Raw genomic sequence first — 24,883 nt, forward strand, 5'->3', positions numbered from 1 at the left:
CCAGGCATTCAGTGCTTGACGACTTCCCGTTTTGGAGCATCAGTTTATGTTGCCAAACTGCCTAATAAAAATTACGATGTGTTAGTGTTCTAGGGTTAAAGTGGTGTGGACACTGCTTCAGTTAGGCTGGTGAAGTGGCTCAGTTTTTCAGGTAGAGGGGATATTTATGCATCCATCCTTGGTGTGCTGAATAGGGATGCAAACTCTACCCACACGTTGTCTTGTGTTGTGCTAAACACAAGGATTTCAAACTTGGCATTCTTCATTTTAACCATATGGATTTTGGGTTTTTCTTCACTTTGAGTACTTGTTGGATACCATATGAAACTTTATGGAATGTTCATATCTCATCCAGATATATTAAATTTACTTAATAATGTTACGAATAACACACTGTCTGTTTTATTGATCTAATTTAATTCTAGGATGACCAGTTAATACACACATATGTGCAAAATTCTATTTAACCACGAAAGACCACACTTCATTAATTGTTGTCTTTACAAAGTCTCTGACAACCTCACAGTAGGTAGTCGGGCTCACCGGTTGTACTGAATGATGGTAATCCTGATTGAAAGCCCACCTTTCGCTTTCATGTTGGCTCTGCATGCTCGCATCACTCCACTCAACAGCTGCACATGGACATGTTTGAACACAGGGCTGCTGACCTCCACAATACACGATGGCTGTTCCCTGGCTCGACTCCAGATGAAGCCGATAACTCACACAGTCAACATAGTCAATTCCTGTGGCTACTTCATGCAGTGAACTACTACTGAACACTGGCAGTTAAAAACAGCTGTCACATAACAGAAAAATTTTGTAAGAACTGCACTACAATAATCCTCAGAACCATGACAGTAAACTCTGCTCCAACTCTACTGATACCAATGTTCCACACACCGACTCCAAGTCGGTCTACAGTCCACGGTAGTACACACAGAGTATTCCATAGCAGTACGCACAGTACTCCACTCGGTACATAACGATACTGAGAATCCAATTGACACTGACGATAGCCAAGCACTACTGGCATCCCAGTCCCATTTCTGACCACACGCCAGTACACACACAGTACTCCAATCAGTACATGATGATATTCTGACTCTGGTGCGACACTGATGACAGCCTGCGCTACTGCCGTCCCACACCCATTACTCCCTTTACCTACTGACTTCGCAGCTAGTCTCCTTTTTATATTCTGATGATGGAGTACTAGAATCTTCTGGGCACTGCGAGAGATGAAACATTCTCACTTCATGTTCTAGAAAGTGCACGGGAAAACCAGATAAAGAGAACAATGGAGGGAGAGTCTGCAGCCTGCCCGGCCTGGCTTAGGCAGTCTTCCAGGAAACACCGAAGGAGCCTACAACAGGGCTGGCACGTAACAGTAGTTTCCTAGGGCACTAACTCTGTCATCTGTATATTCCTGCCACGAACAGCATTACTTGGAAACAGGACGGTGTTTATGCCATAACATCATAGCTAACAAATATTTCTTTTTGAGCAATTAAACATAGCCAAATTTTCCTTAGAGCTTGCACATCAAAACATTATTAATACTGCTAAGGTAACCCTTATGTGCAGTGTGAGTGGATATGCTCACGGCTCTCCACTGGTTGCCACTATTTTCTGATCTTGTAGCAGCAAGAACAACATTTGCAGCGGAAAGAGAATTCTCATATGGAGCGATGTGCTAATATTAAATCCAGCACTAGTTACAGGGTGCAGTATCTACTGATTTATTGCTTTAGAGAGAGAGAGAGAGAGAGAGATGGGGGGGGGGGGGGGGAGAATAAATTGCTGAGACCTGTTAAACAGTGTGGTACCTCATGGAGACCAGGAGACACAGGAACATGTGACTTTTAAGAACCTCCAAATTCTGTATCATTTTTCAAAATTGAATTAATTTAGAGCAGAGGAACAGGAAACTAGATGATGTGTTACTGAGAAGAATTAAATTGAGTGTTTTTAAGTCTAGTAAATAACGCTGGATTCCAGTGTAGCAGAGGGGACTTGCTGTCCACCAAACAGCGGTGTCTAGAAGTCTCTTTGAGGTTATGGACCTCATCGTTGCTAGAGCTGCAGTGTGATTGTATTTCCTAAAACTGATAAAAAGTTTGGTATTACAAAACAAAAGTGCCAGGAAAAGTATAATTGAATGGATGCATGCAAAAACAGGCTAACCATCAAATTTGTGAAAATTGAGTTAGATGCTGCCACCTACTGTTAATGATATAAACTACATTTACTGAAGTGGGCTACCATCAGGGAATTACCTATAAGGAAATACAAGGCTTCGAAGTTCTTGGAATATCTAAATCATCTTGAAAGAATTGCAGAATCGGGCTTACTGATTTGGTAGTTCATAATACATGTCTGTTTTGGTACAATGTTTATTAAAAATGGAATAACCGAGCGAGTTGGTCGTGCGCGTAGAGGTGCGCGGCTGTGAGCTTGCATCCGGGAGATAGTAGGTTCGAATCCCACTATCGGCAGCCCTGAAGATGGTTTTCCGTGGTTTCCCATTTTCACACCAGGCAAATGCTGGGGCTGTACCTTAATTAAGGCCACGGCCGCTTCCTTCCAACTCCTAGGCCTTTCCTATCCCATCGTCGCCATAAGACCTATCTGTGTCGGTGCGACGTAAAGCCCCTAGCAAAAAAAAAATGGAATAAAAAATGCAGATATTATGTTCATTTTAATAATGCATTGCCGTAGAAGAGTATTCAGTGTAATAAATTAATGTACTGTAAATTATGAATGTGTTCATGGAAATGTATTATTTTTTAATAACCATATTGTCTAGTTACAAACCAAGTAAAAATGGTTTCTGCTTTTCAAGGTGGTGATAATTTATGTGAACATAATCAGAGTTCGAACAATTGAAGTTGCAGAACACACAAAAAGAATGTCAGAAACTGGGGAAGGGAAAAGCAGGAAAGGGAAAGATTTAGTGGTGATTGTTATACTACATACGGAGGGAAGAAAAATATGGCATATGCCTTTTAGTGCCGGGAGTGTCCGAGGACATGTTCGGCTCACCAAGTGCAGGTCTTTTGATTTGACTCCCGTAGGCAACCTGCGCGTTGTGATAAGGATGAAATGATGATGAAGACGACATATACACCCAGCCCCCGTGCCAGCGAAATTAACCAATGATGGTTAAAATTTCCGATCCTGCCGGGAATCGAACCCGGGACTCCTGTGGCCAAAGGCCAGCATGCTAACCATTTAGCCATGGAGCCGGACTCATACACAGGTGAATTGAGGGAAAAGAAAAGCTTGGGTGGAAACTGTAAATGTGTGTGAAAGTTAATACTATTGCTGAATAACAGTAAAAGCACTTGGTATTTTCATGTTCTAGCCCAGTGCTTTGTGTTCCATTCACCTCCGTAACTGAGCGTATTTACTCGCAGTACTTGAGAGGACTGAGGAGCTGCGATATTCAGAGATCCAAGGTTCGAATCTCTGTGCTGACAACAGCTATCCTGAGTGTGGTTTTGCTCTGGGTTTTACAACATTTCCTCCCAGCAAGTGCTGGGATATCCAGGTACCCTAGCACCTATCCCCTGTTGACAACCAGCTGTCATTTTAGGAAGCTTTCATCAATGGGCTGAATTATGATTAAGTGGCTGCATCTAAACATAATTTGTCCCACCCCTGTTGTGATTATCAATTAAGTGGTTACGGTTGTTTGCCAATATTAAAAGTAAAGCTACTCCTTTCAGATGAAAAGAAAAAAATGTTAAATTTATCCTCCTACAATTGACTTTTTCTGTCAGTGATAGTCGTTTTTTCCTCCAATTTAAAAAATGATGGTTAGCCCGTTTCGGCATGCATCCATCCAATTTTCCTCCAGCAGTGTATGCTCTTCCCTGTACTCATGTAATGGTACTAAGGATATGAAAGTATTAGCATATACAAAGGGGTACTCAAAAATAACTGGAATAAAATTGCCATTTCAGTGCCACCTGTGTTGTCGACCTGGCTTGTTCTGTTAATCTGCAGTGATTGTTTTTGCTAGCGCTGTTTTGTTCTTGTTTCATTTTTTTTATGATGGCAAGTTTAAGTGAACAACTCGCAAACTTTTTTTCATCAAAAAAGACCCAATTTGTAGCAGACAGGAGACTGGTTCGTCCACCATGACAATACACCTGCACATACAGCCATCTCTGCTACAGTTTTTGGCTAAAAATGGCAAGGTTCTGCTGCCCCACGCCTGACCTGTGCGACTTTTTCTTATTTCCACGCACGAAAAGGAGCATGAAAGGACACTGATTTGATGACATTGAAGAGGTTATAAATTTTCCAGCTAACTCATTCCTGGTTGCCAGTGTTTCACCCCCGTGTGCTAGGTTGGGCTCATCAGTTTGTACCTAGCACACCTACCAAGACGCATGGCTAGTGCATACCAAGGAGGCCACTGCGTAGGCTACTTGAAGCCACCTGCAGTGCCAATGCACTATGAGAGACAATTTCAGATTCCCTATGGGAATCAACATCTATATCATCGACATTGAAGAGGTCAAGAAAAAAATCGAGGGAGGAGCTGTCAGCCATTTCTAAAGATGACTACAAACATATTTTCAAACAGTGGAACCACCGGTGGGACAAATGTATTGTTTGTAATGGAGAGTATTTTGAAGGGGTAAGGTTGTTTTGTAAAAAAAAAAATAATAATAAATATATATATATATATATATATAGCTTTTAAAAATTTTTTTTTTTTATTTTTTTTTTAATTTTTATTTTTTTGTACCTCCTCATATGTTTGGAGGAACATTCTCCTAGGTGGAATCTTACCGTTTGTGCCTGCTATGGACCACATGGTTCTTATCTCTAGCAGCTTTCTTCTTTCTTGAAGCTATGGTAAATAAATGCTGTTTTTAGTTTTCATTTACTTGTGTTATTGAGAAATGAATAATTCCATATATTACTTAAAAATCTATGCACATAACAATGAATGTTATATAATTTTGGAGGGGTCTGAAAAGTAGGTATTTTAGTTAAAGTATGATTTCTTATTATTTCTCTATTTGATGTTTAACATTAACATCATATAACAAGTGTGACATTTGGTAATGGATGGGACAGTTCACGAGGAATTACCCAGATACACTCATTGGAACCACAGGTGCCAACTTTTGGTCTTAGGCACGGGGGCAAGGATGACTATATCAAATACTTTCACGGGAGCAAAAACACGATTGCGTCACTGTACCACTATATGTAAGGGGGCAGGTGTTCCCATGGAGTCGGCGTCTATGGTAGGAACTTGTCAATGTTGGTGTCCTGAATTACATCCTGAACCTTATGGCAATTCTACTCACGACACTCCGTCTGAAACACAAGAACAACGAAAGAGCTATGGTAATCAGCACATGTGCCCCAACTTTGAAGTCAGAAGAAGATCAAAAGGAAGCATTTTATAACCAACTTGATGAACTCCTGTTGAATGTACCCAGGTCAGGTAAACTTATTCTGCTATGAGACTTAATGCTCGGGTTGGCAGAGAATCGTCACTGTGGCCTGGAACTATTGGTAAAGGTGTGGGCAAAGTCAACACCAATGGAACCCTCCTACTCACAAAGTGTTCTGAATATGATCTTATCATTACAAATACACTCTTCCGCCAGAAGGATAGATTTAAAACAACATGGCAGCATCCCAGATCAAAGCACTGGCATTTAATCGACTACATTATTGTCGATATATACGTTGATTCCCATAGGGAACCTGAAATATTTGTCCCAAATGAGTAAATTTATGTATGTATGTATGTATGTATGTATGTATGTTGGGTATTCAGCCCAAAGGCTGGTTGGATCCTCAACAGGTTCACCATTAGCTGTCATAGATGGCCTAGGTGACACTGAAGAGGCATACTAGGGAAATGAGGAGTGAGGTAGTTTCCCGTTGCTTTCCTCACTGCGCCAGAAGTTGCTATTGCACATCAGTCTGCCAAGCCCACTGAAATGTGTGCAACAACCGACCCTATGAGCGACATTTTCACACCATTCATAGCAGGGACTGGCTGCATAAGGAATGGCACTACTAGCGTCGCTCATACCTCAGCCACTTTCATATTGTCAAAGCCAGGTATAAGACCAAGACGGGTCAATGAAAGTAACAGTTTTATTCTAGCCCATACCAGAAGACATAGTGCACTGTAAACACTACATCTTGCCAGCAAAGGCCTAGTAAATTTATAATACCATTATAAATGGTCCATTATTGGACATTATAAATTTTCCAGCTAACTCATTCCTGGTTGCCAACATTTTGCTCCCGTATGCTAAGTTGGACTCATCAGTTGGTACCTAGCACACCCACCAAGATGCATGGCTAGTGCATACTGTGGAGGCCACTACGTAGGCTACTTTGAGCCACCGGCAGTGCCAGTGCGCTATGAGAGACTTTGTCTAATTACCAAAAATTGATGCCTGCTTGGCCATCAGATGATATAGATGTTGATTCCCATAGGAAACCTGAAATATTTGTCCTGAGAGAGTAAATTTATAGTACCAATATAAATGGTCCATTATTGGACATTATAAATTTTCCAACTAACTCATTCCTGGTTGCCAGCGTTTCGCCCCTGTGTGCTAAATTGGGTGAGTGTGTTAGGTACATCTTCGAACACAGGGGCAAATTTGATCTGCAACTGACACATATAATTTTCTTCTTTCTCTTCTTTTTTACAGCGCACACCCCGATTTATGTTTTTCACCTACAAGATCAGTAGTTCTCCATTTGAAGCCCAATAATAATACACCATCTGTACATAATAATAATGTTTGAAATACAACGTAAGGGAGTCTTTTAAGGTTTTTATGCCGATCCAGGCGATGTTTTATCCATCTGTGCAGCTCGGTTTTCAACCAATACATGTGATATCAATACACCTCATCATGTTTAATCTATGAAACAAGATCATAATTCATTACAATAGCTCACTCCTAATGTGTGAAACTGTTTTTAATTACAAGCAGTCTAATGCCATCGAGTGAAGATTATTATGATCATCGATTTATACGAACAATGACTCACGGCATATTATTGTAACATCTTCATGTCATTCATTCCACTTGCATTTTAAGCAATTTTAATGGTCACTATTTGTTTCAATAGACATAAAATAATCTTACTGATTATTTTTAAATTGTTAAAATTCATATTTTATCAATGTATTATTAGATGTTTTTTCGTTATATATACAGGGATCAGGGCCCTGACCTACCTTGGATTAAGTTATTTCTAATTATAATATCTATTAATGGTTTTATCCTAAATATAAAGGATTGTCATGTATTGGAAAGGTGGTTTTTATTAATATAATAACTTCTTACTATCAGTCAACCCGAACAAGATAACTCTGGTCCCTTTTACAAGAAAGAGGAAATTAGAGGGAAAGAGATCACTGAAGCTCTTTGGGCAAGATATGTATATGGAAGAACAGGCACCGCACCTAGGTGTAGTGTTAGATAATAATCTAACCTGGAATCCACATACAGAAAGGAACATGACCCGGGCCAAGAACTTGCAGTATGCATGTAAAAGAGCCATCAGGAAGACATGGGGCTTAAGACCATCAGTGGTAATATGCATGTATACAATGATCATTAGACCGTTGATAACCTATGTTGCAATCATCTGGTGGCAGAAAATAAGTCAGGGAAAAGTCAGCAGTAGATTGGATAGCCTACAGAGAATGGCATGCATAGCCATAACTGGGGCTATGAGAACTACGCTAACAGAATACTTTACTAGACCTCCCATCACCATGCAATTTCATAAAAGGACAGGCTAGAATGAGTTGATATAGATTGGCACAATCAGGGTGCTGGAATGCTCAAAGACCCAATCTAGGACACAAAATTAACAGAGTAATAACAGAGTAAGTTCTACACATGCCTTCTGATCATATGATACCTAAGTACAACTTTGAAAAACTGTTTGAGACCCAGATAGTAAAAAAAAAAAGACTGGGATATCAACAAATGGAATACTGAAAAAGAAGATATAGTGTGGAGGACTGAGGGCTTAAAGACTGGGATGGCCCAGGAGGAGGGATCAACGGGGGAAGACCTGAGAGATCAATCCAGATGAGCCTGGGCAAACACACTACAGTCTTTCAAGCGGAAGTGATAGCTATCACAACATGTCTTGAAGAAAATCTGAAAATGAACTATAGGAATAAGAACATTTTCATTTTTACGGACAGCCAAGCGGCCATTAAGACACTAGAAGCAGTCCGGATAATGTCCAGAATTGTCTGGTATTGCCATTCACTTCTCCTGAAGCTCTCAAAGTACAACATTGTCTGAAGATATGGGTACCAGGGCATGCAGGTATAGAAGGAAATGAAAAGGCAGTTAAACTGGCCAGAAAAGGGGCAGAAACACATTTTGTAGGCCCAGAACCTGTATGCGGGATTTCCTATGGACAAGCCCGACACTACATAGGAAAATGGGTACAAAAAACAAAAACAAATGGAGAACTGGAAAAATACTCCAGGATGCAAGCTTGTAAAGGAACTGATAAAAGTACCAAACAAGAAGCATACCAAAGAACTGTTGAAACTCAGCAGAGAAAATATAAGATAGGTAGTAGGACTGTTGACAGGACAGTGCCATCTGAAAGAACACCTACATAGAATTGGAGTAATAAGGGACAATATATCTAGGAAATGCAATGAAGCAGAGGAATCAGCTGAACACATACTTTTCGAATGTGAGGCGCTGGGTAGAATCAGACTCTCTACTCTAGGACTACCAGGTGAAGAGAAAGAAAAAGTCCAAGAAGAACCAATAAGAACAACCTGCAGCTTTGTGAAGGGAGCAGGTATATCTAGGTGGGAATGAAGGAAAAACATGGTAGCAAAAGATTTTAGAGGTCGACGCTAATTACGAACTAATATTTAGAGGCCCCATGAAGAAAAGAAGAAAAAGAACACCTTAGCTAGAATACATTTTGTGTACCTAAAATGAATTTTAATTATATTTTCGATTGTACTTTGCTGGAGGAACATCTCTCTTGAGTGTCCAACAGTAGTCTGCCAACATATTTGGAGTCCATTTTCTCTGGTAGCGTCTTTCCTTTTCAGCAATGTCCTGATGGAAACGCTTACCATGTTTGTTGCTGATAGCACCGAGATTCTCAGGGAAGAAGTAATAAATGCTCAAATTCCTTTTGGCGTTGATGGAAAGAACTTATTTTGGTGCCATCCTGCATGAGGTGCCAGCCTTTCAGTCTTGAAGCAAGCAACACTGCTTTACTTTTAGGTAACCCAAGATCATGAATCAAATCATTTAGCTCCTCCTGTGGTAGAAAATGTGATTTGTTTATGGTAATTCCTTCCACAAAATCTGGATCATTCTGTTCTTCTAATTCACCAATGTCATCAACAATTTCAAAATCTTCAGTTACATTTCTGTCGTCTGGTGGAGTTGGTATGGGAAGGCCTGGTCCATGAGGCACTGGTCAAATTGCTGATTCTAAAGAGGATATATAACAGTAGGAGTAGCAGTCTGTTATATGATCCTTAGGTTCCTGTCATATCATAGGAACTGAAAAAGGAATATGATGGGACCCTTTTAACCAGCCAGTTAATAGTGTTACACATTTGGCACAACAGATGTCCAGAGCCCAAAACTTATTCTGGTCAGTTTTAGGCTGCTCATCCAATGGAAGCGACTATGCGCGATTGCAATATCAGGCGACTACGTGCGTACTAGCGGAACCGATCCCAAGGTGAAGATTGTAATGGAACCTCGTCCACTGCAAGCAACCTCGAACAGCCAAGTTCACGCGACTATAGCCGACGACTGGAGACAACCGACAGATCCCCTTGAATGGAATATGCTGCTTGTAGTTGCCTATACTCCACAGTTCCTGCAAGGATTTGGTTGTCTGTTGTCATATGCAACATTATTTTTATTATTACTGCAGTATCAACCAACATTTGTCATGGTTGTAGATATTGAAAAGTTGATATGTGCGCTTTGTGAAAGAACACCCCCTATGAAAGATAAACGCTGTCATTCTCGAAATATATAACGCAAACATGGTCAAAAGTTGCAGAGGAAGTGGGTGTCGATAATGGTAAGTACTCTTATTAAATTATTATTTATTTAATTTATATAATATGCCAGGCTGAGTAGCTCAGATGGTAGAGCGCTGGCCTTCTGAGCCCAACTTGACAGGTTCGGTCCTGGTTCAGTCCTATGGTATTTGAAGGTGCTCAAATAAGTCAGCCTCTTGTCGGTAGATTTACTGGTATCTAAAAGAACTTGTGCAGGACAAAATTCTCATACCTCGGCGTCTCCAAAAACCATAAAAAGGTAATTAGTAGGACATAAAACAAATTATTATTATTATTATGATTATTATTATTATTATTATTTCAATATGGTAACGTGCAGTTCCTGTTATAATATATAATGGAAAGGAAATTAATAAAGCACATTTAAGTGGAAACAGTACCTAAACATTTTCAATTATTCGGTTTGTGTTCATAGAAGTATGTTACAAATTTGTCTCTGATCACATAAGCAGTATTAACACTTCTGTTTTTGCCTAGTGAAGCAAATCTGGTGGGAGCACCACTGGTTTCTGATTGTGGCTGTTGATGTAATAATGCCACAGCTTGTTGTTCAGCTTCTTTAATACTTTTAAAAACTTGACAACGCCTACTGCAGAAACTCATACAGACCTGTACAGAATATAGACGTCAACTGACAGTCGTGCAAAGTCATCTGCAGTGGAAGACCCCAGTTGCGTATAGTCGTCTATCAAAGGGTAGAGGAAGGTCCACCTATTAAATACCATTGGCTTGTGTAGTATCCTATATAACTGGGACTAGATTTGATCCCACATACATTGGGTCAACTTCAGCCACGATCCAATTGGAAAACATGTGCTCACATACAACCAATAATAAAAAAACAATCTGGTATGTCTCAATTTAAAATCCAAATTCGTAACTTATGTAGTCGCCTGATCACATAGTTGCGCCTAGTCGCTTCCAGTGGACGAGCAGCCTTATTGTCAAAATAACACTCATAAGCTCTTTTAATTCGAGGAGTGAAATTTCACCTCTGTGCTTTTACAGTGAACTTGCTACAAATGTTGCAAAAATTGTGTTTATCATTTACACATTTGCGAGACATTACCCTCCTCCTAATTCACAGTACTTGTTAATTCACAACTGATAACACGCAGGATTAGCTTCTTTCATTAAGCGAAGCTTCTACTCCTCTGGCAACTATGCAGCACAGCAATTGCCTAAAGCAAATATGTCATTTGTTGACTTAATAAAATAAAATAAAATTCTTTTCATCAGTTCATTCACCACCCTGTACAATAGACATGAAAACATTTTTTTTAAATAATACAAAAAGTTGATGGGTGATGGAACATTTCTGGCTTTATTTTTGGATTTGGTACATGCAAATACATAAGAATCAGCAGAAATTATTTAACATTTTCATTGTTGAACAGTGTAATCTGCACTTAATCCCATAACCCCTCAATATGGTTAGCATAATTTCCTTTAGTACTCTGTCATATGCATTCTCTAGATCTATGAAACATAAACATAACTGTCTGCTCCTCTCATAGCATTTTTTCAGATATTTGGTGCATACTGAAAATGTGATCCTGACAGCTCCTCTGTGGTCTGAAACCACACTGGTTTTCATCCAACTTAATCTCAATCATTAATGCATACTCTCTTCCAAAATTCCAGTCAACACCTTCTGTAAAGCCATTTCATCCCTGCCTTCCATCTGTAATTCACCATTTCAGATATAATTTAATCTATTCCTGTTGCTTTATGACAGTGTGGTTTATCTACCATCCTTTCCACTTCTTCAAGTGACCTATCTGTGTCGGTGCGACGTAAAACAACCAGCAAAAAAAAAAAAAAAAAAAAAAAGAAAAAGAAAAACTACTTCAAGTGCAGCTTCACTAACATCATAGTCTTCCTCCTCATGAGCTCAGTTGTTCACGACTTCAACCAATTGATTTCTTTTTACATTGAGAAGATTTTCAAAATATTCCTTCCACCTGTCCAGTGATTCCCTGGAATCTGTTCACCTGATTTATCCAAAACACTATGCATTTCCTTCTTTCCCTCCCTTTCTAACATTCTTTATTACTATCCAGAAAGGTTTCCTTGCCGCTTGACCAGGCATTTTCAGGTTATTACCAAAATCTTCTCATGACCCTTTTTTTTTTTTTTTATTCAACAGTTATTTGTTTCTATTTCTTCCATCTATGTACAGTTCCCTGTCTACATCTGTCTTTGCTTGGAGGCATGTTTTATAGCCTCCTTTTTCCGTTCACAGGCTACTTTCTATTCATCGTTCCCCCAAGTGGTAAGTTTTTTCCTTTCTTTACACACAGTTGTTCCTAGTCATTGCCTTACTGTTTGTACTACAGCATCCCTGTATGCCACCCATTCTCTTTCTATATCCTGAACTTGCTTGCCATCCATGGTTTGGAACTTTCCTCTCATCATATCCATGCACGTCTGTCTTAATTTTCTTGTCCTGGATATTCTCCACCCTTATTTGTCTGCAGACAGATTTCACTTTCCCTAACCTAGTCCTAGAGATACCATATTTACTCAACTTTTACACCCCATTTGTCCGGCCCCGTGGTGTAGGGGTAGCGTGCCTGCCTGTCACCCGGAGGCCCCGGGTTCAATTCCCGGCCAGGTCAGGGTTTTTTACCTGGACCTGAGGGCTGGTTCGAGGTCCACTCAGCCTACTAGGGTTGGGCAGACCGGAACATTCAGTTGTTCCGCAACATTAGGAGCTTGGAGGCGGAGCGTTTCGGTACAGAGTGCCGCCACATGGGACGCGGGACTGTAACTGCATAGTAGAGAGAGAGAGAGAGGCAACATGACATGCTCCGCGTCAGCTGGAATGTGCCTGTAACGAACGTGCTGTGTCGAAGGCGGCACTAGATAAACTAGTTGGCCTTGGCTGTGTGCAGTGGGCACTTCGGACGCGGGTCTGTAACTACGCACTGCGCAGTAGAGAGAACTTCGAGAGACAACATTACATGCTTCGGGCCAGCGGAACTATGCCTGTATCAGTGTATCGAACGTGCTGTGTGTAGTTTCTAATGGCCATGGCTAGCATAAAGCTGCACGAAACGTGAACGAACAGTTGGAACACTGAAATTCGCGCACAATAATCTCGTTTAAAGGCTGGGTTTAGGTTAAGATTTTTTCGGTCAATACGAAATACAGATAACACAGTTACAATGGCAGTACAGGTGTTTAAAAGTAACTAATCCAAGGATATTTCCACCAGTTGAATGTATCGGCAGGTATTGTAATTAGGGCCAGGATAAAACTTCACGGCATGTGAAAAAACAGTCGAAAATCTGAAATATGCACCCAGAAATATCATGTCTAAAATGTTTTTAGGATAAGAATGTCTTCATTCATTCTGAAATACACCTGTCATAATTACACTGGAAGTAGATGTGTTTACAAATGTCACAATGTTATTTTCACTAATTAAACATATACTCGCACAATTAAAGAGATATTTACCGAGCTCGATAGCTGCAGTCGCTTAAGTGCGGCCAGTATCCAGTATTCGGGAGATAGTAGGTTCGAACCCCACTGTCGGCAGCCCTGAAAATGGTTTTCCGTGGTTTCCCATTTTCACACCAGGCTGTACCTTAATTAAGGCCACGGCCGCTTCCTTCCCACTCTTAGCCCTTCCCTGTCCCATCGTCGCCATAAGACCTATCTATGTCGGTGCGACGTAAAGCCACTAGCAAAAAATATATATATATTCGTCAGTACTGGTACCCTATTTACGTACACGATATTAAAGCAGAACACTAAAATACAAATTAAACAGTATATACTACACAAGGAGAACACGAAAATAAAAATAAAACACTATATTATACTGTACTAGGAGAACACGAAAATAAAAATCAAACACTATATTATACTGTACTAGGAGAACACGAAAATAAAAATTAAACACTATGTACTGTACTAGGAGAACACGAAAATAAAAATTAAACACTATATACTGTACAAGGAGAGCACGAAAATAAAAATTAAGTGAAACTACCGACAAATGTTAATCTTCCAATAGGCTACAACACTTTAAATGGTGCTCAAAATGTTCACGGCATATTTGCATTCAGGAACATGATTTTAGAAACTTTGTCACTTTTTAGACGTGTACGGTTTTCTGTGATGGTCTGTCCCTGCTTTGAGAACACTCGTTCACAGGGAACTGATGTCGCCATAATGCAAAGTCTCTTCTTCATTAAGTCGTAGAGGGCTGGCAAGGTATCTTTATTGTCATTCCACCATTGAAGAGGATTCTCTATCCTATGCAGAAGAGGCATATTTAAATACTTGTCCATCTGCTTTTGGATTAACAGTTGGCGCTTGAACGAGCTCTTCAACGGCTGCATCAAAGTTTTTCCACAGTATGCTCGAAAATGATACTGTAGACCCATATGCCTGATTCTCATTTGATGAGGGCTCTCGTGTTCCACCTGTTGTGTTAACAGCTGTCTGTTGGTGTGCAGTGCCAATAACGGTAGCGGCATCATTAATAAGTTTTTCCTTTATATCTTTAAGTTTGCTTCCATCCTTCATAAAACCATACGTCTTAAATCGTGGATCTAAAAGTGTTGCTTCCCACATTATATTTATATTGTGGTACTTACTGCAAATTTTACTTGTCAGTTCTTCACATATCTTGCCAAGGAGTCGAGAAATGGCCGGACTGTCATATTCCATCTCTCGCAGCTGTTGGTAGTGAGTTCGAAGGTTCCTACTCAATCCAATTTTTGAAAGGGTAACGTGCTTTTCACTGCTGACTTCCCTCGTCATTTCATCGAAGCACCGAAGAATTTCAACTGATTTCTCAATTATGTACCAGTCTTCATTGTTTAAAACTTCCACAGAATTATTGTTCATTATTGCAAGAGTACTTTGTAGTGGTTCTTTGGTCTGAATGACTCTATTTATCATCTCGTATGTAGAGTTCCACCGTGTTGGACAGTCCTGCTTTAGAGTCAGAACAGGATAACCCATCTGTTTTTGAATGCTGTGAAGTTTCTCCAAGGATTGTGGGCTCCTTTTAAAGAATTCGACAATACGTTTTACCTTCTCTCTCGTTGGCCTTATTTCTTCCAGGCTTGATTGTGCTACTAGATTCAAACTATGCGCGAAACACGGAACGTGCCACCAGTTGCACTTCTGAACCGCACTAACCATATTTGAAGCATTATCTGTTGTGCAGGCCACGATTTTGTCCTGAAGATCCCATTCTATTACCACTTTCTTGAGTTCTTCGGCAATGTTGTCTGCTGTGTGTCTTCCTACAAACTTTGAGCAGGACAGAAGCTTTGAAGAGAGTGTGCCATCACTTTTACATATGAAATGAGCGGTAACTGCTATATAGTTTTCATTTTTCAATGAAGTCCACCCATCTGTTGTAAGGGCTACATATGAAGCATTTTCTGACATGTTAGCCTTGACATCTTGCAATGTTGTGTCATAGAGTTTATTCAAGAGACTATTCGAAAGTGTTTTACGGCTTGGGATACTATAATTAGGATTCAACATCAATAAAAACTTCTGAAACTCCTTAGCCTCAACTATATTGAAAGGTAAAATATCTTTTGCAATCCATTTCAACAACTGTTCGTCAAGTTTCTCTTAGTTGTTGACATAGGCCTGGATGAATAGGCTTGTATTCTATTTTGTTTCAATCTTTGTACCTTCCCTCTGCTTCATGTGCTTAACTCGAGTGTATGATCGGACGTACCTGTTGTAGTAGTAGCAGTAGTAGTGTTGGTGGTAGATGATGATGAAACAGCTTCCATTAGCGACACAGGAAGATAGGTTTGTCCAGTTATTACTTGAACAGATGTGGCAGGCACAGGACTTGAAGCTTCAGTTGTTAATTTTCGTCTTCTGAGTCATGATGCACCGATAAGAACCTACTTTGATAAATGTCTGTTGTGGGATGTTTAAGTCTGAAATGTCTCGTCATTGTGCCGGTTGAAGATCCCTTTGCACACAAAATAGAAAAAAACATATTGCATTTCACTCTGTCCGGTTTTATTCCAGTAAAAATGTTCCAAACAGGACTCCAGTGCGACATCATGGAAAGTTTACCGTCTTTTGTACGGTGTATATTCCTAGGCTTCAATGAAAACACACTTATAGAACAGTTGAACACAAAACAGAACACATTAAGTTATTCGCATGTACCGATTTACTACCGAAGGCCAGTGGCAGGCTGCAACGGAACTCACAGAACAAAGAGAATATGACAGAACACGGAACACTCCAACACGAGCAGCACGTAGTGGGACTGGCGGCGGCATGGGCACACTGCACTTCCGTCTAGCGCCTGACACTCAGGAGCCGTCATGAGCCGTCATCGGCTATATCCGCTGTCACTTGACTCATGGTGCCGAACGCATCGTGTCGTCACAGGTCCCGCTTACCTTTGATTATTTGCGAATCTTGAAGTGAAACCAATTAAACTAGTGTATTATTTAATTGTAAAATAGCCAAGTATAACTTCGTGTGCACAGTATGTTGTACCCGTACTTCCTTTTATTATACACAAGACTTTCTTTATTTTATTTCTTATAGTGTAAGCATTCTCGAAGATCCCGCGTGAAAAGATGCTTTCAATCAGTTAACTGTAGCTTGCGGTAATGAGGTGAAGTTTGTTAAAACGTGGACTTGAGTTTCTTTCTTTCAGAATGTTCAGTGAAATCATTACTTAAGCTAGTGAAGTGTATTATTTAATTCTCTAATAGTTGTGAATAACTTGGTGGGCTCAGTATGTCAGAATGTTCTACATCCTTTAATTATAGGAAAACTTGAATTATCATTTTAAGACGAAACATTCAGGTGAAGAAGTGATATTTACAAGTCACTTCTTCACCTACAATATGACATGGTCTTCCATCATAACGATATAAATATGATAATATTTGTAAGTAGATGTAAGTGTTTCATAATAATAGTTTCTCTTTAAGGTGTTAGAAATAATTAATGTGTACCAAGTAGCATTAGAACAGATTACAAATTGAGCACGCGATAGCATTGTGAGCGTTCAATTATATCACTGAGCCTGTAATTCTGTTCACAATACACTCTGAACTCGAGGAAAGTGAAAATCATAAGTTCTGAAAAGCTCAAGCAGAGGGAGAGTGTGGTGGCTAAATATCCTGGTACGATGATCATGCACGATAAAAATGAAATGTCGTATGGCTTTTAGTGCCGGGAGATCCCAGGACGGGTTCGGCTCGCCAGGTGCAGGTCTTTTGATTTGACTCCCGTAGGCGACCTGCGCGTCGTGATGAGGATGAAATGATGATGAAGACAATACATACACCCAGCCCCCGTGCCAGAGAAATTAACCAATGATGGTTAAAATTCCAGACCCTGCCGAGAATCGAACCCGGGACCCCTGTGACCAAAGGCCAGCACGCTAACTTAGCCGATGACGGCTCCTGAGTGTCAGGCGCTAGAACAAAAGTGCACACTGCCGGTATCGACAGTCAGCTAGTAATACCAATATAAATGGTCCGTTATTGGACATTATAAATTTTCCAGCTAGCTCATTCTTGGTTGCCAGCGTTTCGCCCTCGTGTGCTAGGGTGGGCTCATCAGTTGGTACCTAGCACACCTACCAATACGCTGGCTAGTGCATACCGTGGAGGCCACTGCGTAGGCTAACTGGAGCCACCGGCAGTGCCAATGCACCAAGAGACTCTGTCTCTTGGTAGGTGTGCTAGGTACCAACTGATGAGCCCACCCTAGCACACGAGGGCGAAACGCTGGCAACCAAGAATGAGCTAGCTGGAAAATTTATAATGTCCAATAACGGACCATTTATATTGGTATTATAAATTTGCTCATTCAGGACAAATATTTCAGATTCCCTATGGGAATCAACATCTATATCATCTGATGGCCAAGCAGGCATCAATTTTTAGTGATGAGACAGAGTCTCTTGGTGCATTGGCACTGCCGGTGGCTCCAGTTAGCCTACGCAGTGGCCTCCACGGTATGCACTAGCCAGCGTATTGGTAGGTGTGCTAGGTACCAACTGATGAGCCCACCCTAGCACACGAGGGCGAAACGCTGGCAACCAAGAATGAGCTAGCTGGAAAATTTATAATGTCCAATAACGGACCATTTATATTGGTATTATAAATTTGCTCATTCAGGACAAATATTTCAGATTCCCTATGGGAATCAACATCTATATCAGTCAGCTAGTAGGCGAAGGGGAAGGGCGCTTCTGACGGGATAGCAAGTCAATATCTCGGTCTCGCTTGAGAATGTTTTGGAGCAATTGACACTCCGTGTTCCGAAACAGCGGAATATAACGGTGCACCGGCACAGTGTCCCGAAACAGGGACATAGTGCCCAACCCTACAGCCTACGTGATTAGAATTGAGGAGCTGTCTGACGGTGAGATAGCAGCCCCAGTCTAGAAAGCCAAGAATAACGGCCAAGAGGATTTGTCGGGCTGACCACACGACACCTCGCAATCTGCAGGCCTTCGGGCTGAGCCGCGGTCGCTTGGTAGGCCAAGGCCCTTCAAGGGCTGTAGTGCCATGCGGTTTGGTTTGGTTTTACATCCCATTTTCTCCTCATTTTTAACTTCAAAACATAAATAATTCACATCATATACGTTAGATCGGCATGGTTTAAAAGCAAAAAAAGGGAACATCTAGCATCCTTAAACAACACGCAGCATAGTTATTTAAATCTATAATTTATTCTTGCAGAAAGTTATACTAGCGCATTTAAACAGTTTTTTATTGACCCCCTCCGTCAGTACCACCAGCGTCTGGTCTTAGGTTCTAATACCGACTGACTTTTTTGAAATATTTTAATATTATTATTAAAAATTAATTTCTTCTTACCTTTTGTGCAAGTTTGCTTCAGATCACTCAGTGGGATCATCACTATTGTCACTGCTTGTGTAGTCACATAGTTTGTCTGAATCCTCACTTTCATCAAACCTTACCCTCACCTCCACCCCCTTCCCAGAGTAGATCATCTTCAGTTCCCTAGAGCAAAAGGAATTCAGTTTTCTGAAAGACTTCTCACAGATAGGTTTATTCCCCAGATTCCTTTTTTTTTTTTTTCAATTAATTTCCCCCCCCCCCCCCAATAATAGTCTAAAATTAAGAGGGAGGGTTGTTATAAGCAAGTAAATTCAGTACTTTATTCACTTCGGACTAGATTAGCATATCATCAAAAAAATCCCTGGAATGTCCACACATTCCTAACACATTTCCTGAATACGAAGTCAGTTATGATACAGTCTGTTATAGATCTGATGACCTTACCCTCCCATATGTAGGGGTGAATAGCCTTATGCTTGAAGAATGTATTCGTAACTGCTAATTCCATACTAGCATAGAAGTCAGTAAATGCTTTCCATTCCTATTACCTTCCATATTAGTCAGTCAATCAATTAATTAACCAATCAATCATCAGTGATCTGCATTTAGGCTGTTGGACAGGTGGCGGAATCCCTATCAGTTGTTTACCTAATCTTTTCTTAAATGACCGAGCAAGAGGCTGTGTGGTTCGAGTCATGTAGCTGTCAGCATGCATTCAGGAGATAGTGGGTTCAAAACCCTCTGTCGGCAGCAGTGAAAATGGTTATCTGTAGTTTCCCATTGTCACACCTGGCATATGCTGGGGTTGTACAATAATTGAGGCCACAGCCACTTCCTTCCCACTCCTAGCCTTTTCCTATTCCATCATCACAATAAGACCTATCTTTGTTGGTGCACCATGAAGCAAATTTTTTTAAAAAAATCTTAAATGATTTCAAAGAAATTAAGAACCTTGAAATTTATCAAACATTTCCTTTGATAAATTATTCCCTTCTGTAATTCCTCTTCCTATACACAGTTAGTGATTATGTTCATCACCCATTCCCGTGTGATTATTATAGCAGTATCTTCTCCACATTTACCCGTCACCTTCTCATATCCTTCCATTGTATTTCCAACTCTCACTTTGAAATCTCCCGTTAGCACTCTCCTATCCTTGCTGTTGACCCTGACTATAATTTCACTCAGTTCTTCATAAATCTTGTTAACTTCATCCTCATCTGGTGAATACTCAGACAATTCTCATCCTAATTTCTCCAACTACTAAATCTACCCACATCATTTATTTACGTGCCTAACAGTTCTACACCACATTTTTCCCTTTCCATTTTAACACCTTTTAAGAACACTTTATAATCTCCTATGTCTTCCTTGTTATCTCCTCATATATCATTAAGTCTGTGAAGCAGGATGCTACCCTACTTACATATAGTCACTACGAGTACCTCTCCTCTCACGGGGAGGGCTATGCCTCAGAATATGTCCGAGATGTCCACTCCTATTCCATAGCAACTAGCATTTGGCATCTTGACTCTCAGGACCATTTACTAGGCCACTCGGCCATTGCCCATGATTCACGATCTAGGACATGACTATAGTAAGCCTTGAACCACTTTAAAAAGATTAAAAATTTAAAAAATATTGGTATCAATTGAAATGAATTCCAACACCTTCACAAATTAGGCCTAATGCTAAATATAAGCAGAGCACAGTTAGTAGAATTTAACTGCTTCTCAAATGCATTTTGGATCAAATAACAAATAACTTATGGTCTTCTTTTCCATCTCTCAAAAAGCCCCAAAGGAAATCTTGAAGATTTGAGACATCTGATTCTGTCAATTCAGGGAGGAAGTGTTACGTCCTCAATTCTTTACCCTAATAGTGGGTGAGGGGGGGGGGGGGTGAAGAAAAGAAAAAGGCAATAGTCTATATCATAAAATAAATATTAAATTCTTTGAATGTAATTTCTTATTTTACAGGTGTTGTTCATGAAACAACAGATGGTACTCTTTCCCTGGTAGATGTACCAATTGTAACTCCAAATTGTGATGTTGTATGCCCAAATCTTAATTTGAGTGTATCACCTGGTATGCATTTGCTCATCACTGGTCCTAATGGCTGTGGAAAGTCTTCCCTCTTCCGGATATTGAGTGGGTTGTGGCCTGTATATGGTGGAACTCTCCATAAACCACCCAATTGCAACATGTTCTACATTCCTCAGAGGTATGTTACTTAATTTATGTTTCATTTATGACAGTAATATTTGATCCTGTACAATTTTTCCAGTGCCACCCAGAGTTGTCAGTGAGTTATGTACTGTTGGTAGATATGAAAAATGAAAGACTGAGGAATGTGACTGAAAGCACAAACTTCCTGTTCTATGCAGACTGATTGGCTTTTATCTGCTACTTGAAAGCAATGACTCGCACATTTCAGAGTTCAGTTGATCAGGCATGCAAAAACTCCAGCTGTCATATCTAGGGTAATTAAGAGTGAATCTGTGAAATTTGTTTCACTAAGATGATTCATGTATTGCTGTGCTGCAACCAGTATTGCTTGCACACATGAAATCTCAGCTTTATTAAGCAACAAAATGTCTGGAATATTACTGGCAGGAGTTTATGGAATTGTCATTTCAGGATGTTATGGAAACAAAAAAACTGCCTTGAATAACTTCCAGTGACGAAACTGGAGACAAAGGTACAAAGTTTATTTTAAAGCGAATCTCCAGTTGATAGTGCTGTTGGTTCATGGATAAAGGGTGTGTATTTTGAGGTGAGTGCTGCTACCTTGAAATGCTTGGAGTTGTAGCGAGGTAATTTTGAAGGATAAAGTATGCCGAATGAAAGATCTAACAGTATTTTGATATACATTTAGAGTTCAAATATTTTAATTTACCTAATTTTGGTATTTCAATTTTGTCTGTCTTTCCTTGGCCTAACGCTCCCTCCATTAAGAAATAGTTATTTTTGTTTTCGTGATTTCTGTTGCATTATGTAGTATAGCATTGAAGTAGCTGTCCTGGAAACATGCACAAATAGCATACAAACGTGACAGTACATTCTTTAGAACAGTAGCAACCAGTCATCCATATTATTTTTAATGAAACGTTATTGTATAGTAGACGTACAATATTATCATGTATGGAAGTAAATATAAATTCTACTTATTTTAAATTTTCTTTGTTTAATAATATGACAATTCATCATATATTACTATATCTTGTGTGATGTAATAATGTAATTATGTAGGCACAAAAAAACGTTCATAAATGTCGCTTTGCAATGTACTGAGCCCACCACATACAAACTTCGAGAATATCAAAATCTGCGCTTCCTGTCAACAGTTTAAGACTGAATAAATAGCATAATGTGCAGTAGTTGCTGAGGAAAAAAATGAAATTAACTATAATGTACAGTAGATGGATACACAGTAAATTTATTTGGTGGGGGTCATTATTATTTTAAGACAAAGTACACATAGGTCCGTCACTTTGAAAAATAAAGGTATGTGCACAGGAGAGGGAAGAGCCACGAAGAGCAAGAAAATAAACATTCCCTAGGACTAGCAAGGCTAATATCATCAGGCTCTGAAGAGCACCCACAGGGGGTAGTAATTTTAGGATTTCGAACAGCTGTAAAAAAAATATTTAAAAAGTGAGTAAGAGAATTCTGATTGATCACATTCATAATCGCTTACTGCTCAAGGTCATGCTAGGTTAGAGTCAGAAGATGAACCACCACTTTCCCGATCATCGTCAGAGGAGTCTGTAACACCTAAATGTTTGATAAAACTGTCTATACTGCACCTATCAACAATCCTTTCTTCTCCCAGAACTCTTGTTACATTTTAATGATGTGATGATCGAATCCTTCCCAGCCGACGGATGTCAAATGTGATAGAACTCGCCATTACTTCCTGCAGCTTCATTAATGAGATGCTACCCGTAATGTTTTTGTCCAGGCCAGCTTGATAGCATTGAGTTCACACATGTATGGAGGCAAGCGTAGAACCGCATACCCATGTGGTATTTTTTCCGGATATTTGAACTTGTGGATCAGTTCAGAAAGCTGAAATGTCCTCATTCCTTCATATGACATCACTGTGTTCTTTGTTTTTTCAGTACTGTGGTAAGTCAATTACTATAACAATTCTAGTCAGGAGATTAGGAAGGAGTTTCTCACTTACTAACTCGCTGACTTATCTCCATTGATTAGCACACTTTTAAAATCAGAATGAATGATCATCAGCCTGTTTGAAGAGCTTCTCTTGATTTTAACTCCTTGAATACTCTCACTGTGCTAATTTTTTCTCTTTCTACGATTTGTTTTACATAGAACCAACACAGACAGATCTTATGACAGTGGAATAGAACTGGTAAAGGAGCCGTAATGGCTTTAATAAAGTTACATCCCCCAGCACATGCCTGGTGTGAAAACTGGTAACTATGGAAAGCCATATTTTGGGCTGCTGACATAGTGGTTCAAACCCACCTTCTCCCCACATAAACTAACAGCTATGTAACCCAAACCACATAGCCAGCTAGCTCAGTCCTGCATTTATTAAATGTAAGGTTATTGTCCACCCAAGATTCAGTACAGAAGATTGCACACCCTGCAAGTTATCTGAGAACAGTAAATTCTCATGCTCCTTAAAATATTTACCTAGCCAGTAAACAGTATTTGGATACCAATCAATATTTTCCTGTTACTGGTGCATCTCTTCCATTCAAACCCTACATCATGCAATAAATTTCCATGGGAAGTTAATTTTCTCTTCATCTGCTGTCCATAGGTGAGGTGCTGTGAGAAGAACTCTCTGCACTAGATAGATGTCATTCATGATATTTTGTATGATTATTCTATCAAATTCCCCTGTCGGCAGCCCTGAAGATTATAAGAATAAATTGACCTTTTCAATACAATACATCAAGTAAATGATATCACATACGTCTCGGGACTAGTTTCATCCACTTAGTAGTCATCTTCAGCCAAATACAAATTAAAGAAATCATGTGATAACTAAAACATATGTATACGAGAAAAAAGACAATGTTGTAGGAATAATTATAACATTAATATATATATATATATATATATAAGAACAGAAATTAAGGTTATGATCTTCTGGTCACAATATGTCTTTTAAGACCTCAAGCAAAGAAGTAAATCTGGAAATGATAGGAATGAATAAATATGCAGAAAAGAATTAAAAATAGAAAAATTATGTCTGATGTGGAACAAGCACTGACTTGCAGGAGGAAGCAGGCAATGTGAACAAAGGAGTAAATAGGGAGAGGAGAGGAGGGGGCAAACAAGAGAGGTGAAGGGGGATGGGTGCGTGAGGGAGGGGAGAAGGAGAGAAGGGGTGTCTAATTTGGGGGTGAAGGATGAGGAAAGAAAGACTGCTGCTGAGAGGGTAATTTAAAGAAATTATAAAAGATTTCGTTTTATCTGAGGCATGATTACTAAAGATAGGAATTGAAAGGTCAAATAAAATATTTGATTTCTCTGAAATTTCATTTAGATTGAAGTTAGGATTGAAAAACTGTTCCAGATGGATAAAACAATTTTCCGTAATATTGAGCAGGGGGCCTTTTTGCATAACTTTCAAAATTTTCATGCCTTGGTTGATATTAGTGAAGTTGTGGTTAATATCACCCATGTGCTGATCCATGGCCAAAAATCTGTTCTATTTCAGGGCGTTAACATGCTCTAAGTATCCTGTATGGAAGCTGCTACCTGTTTGACCCTTATAAGATCTGTTACAATTATTACAATTGAGTCTATAAACCCCTGACTTGGTGAACTTACTACTATGATTAATAAAATTGATATTGTGTAAAATATCTGTGTTTCTGTTACAAGTTTTGAAGGCTATTTTCACGTCATGCTTTTTAAATATGTTTGTGATTTGGTAGACTTGTTTATTATTAAAT

The 24,883-nt window shown here is 39.6% G+C and overlaps 1 protein-coding gene across 2 annotated transcripts in view; it reads left to right on the plus strand.

Annotated features, from left to right (window-relative positions):
* The window catches only part of Abcd1 (ATP binding cassette subfamily D), a 349,165-nt gene that overhangs the window by 229,625 nt on the left and 94,657 nt on the right, over positions 1 to 24,883 (plus strand). For both annotated transcript variants that reach the window (XM_067140944.2, XM_067140945.2), the window contains one exon: positions 20,925 to 21,168. In XM_067140944.2, the coding sequence (XP_066997045.2) occupies positions 20,925 to 21,168 (244 nt within the window). The remainder of the gene's footprint in view (positions 1 to 20,924; positions 21,169 to 24,883) is intronic.

Source organism: Anabrus simplex, chromosome 2 (assembly GCF_040414725.1).
Source record: "Anabrus simplex isolate iqAnaSimp1 chromosome 2, ASM4041472v1, whole genome shotgun sequence".
In the NCBI taxonomy this organism is placed as follows: domain Eukaryota; kingdom Metazoa; phylum Arthropoda; class Insecta; order Orthoptera; family Tettigoniidae; genus Anabrus; species Anabrus simplex.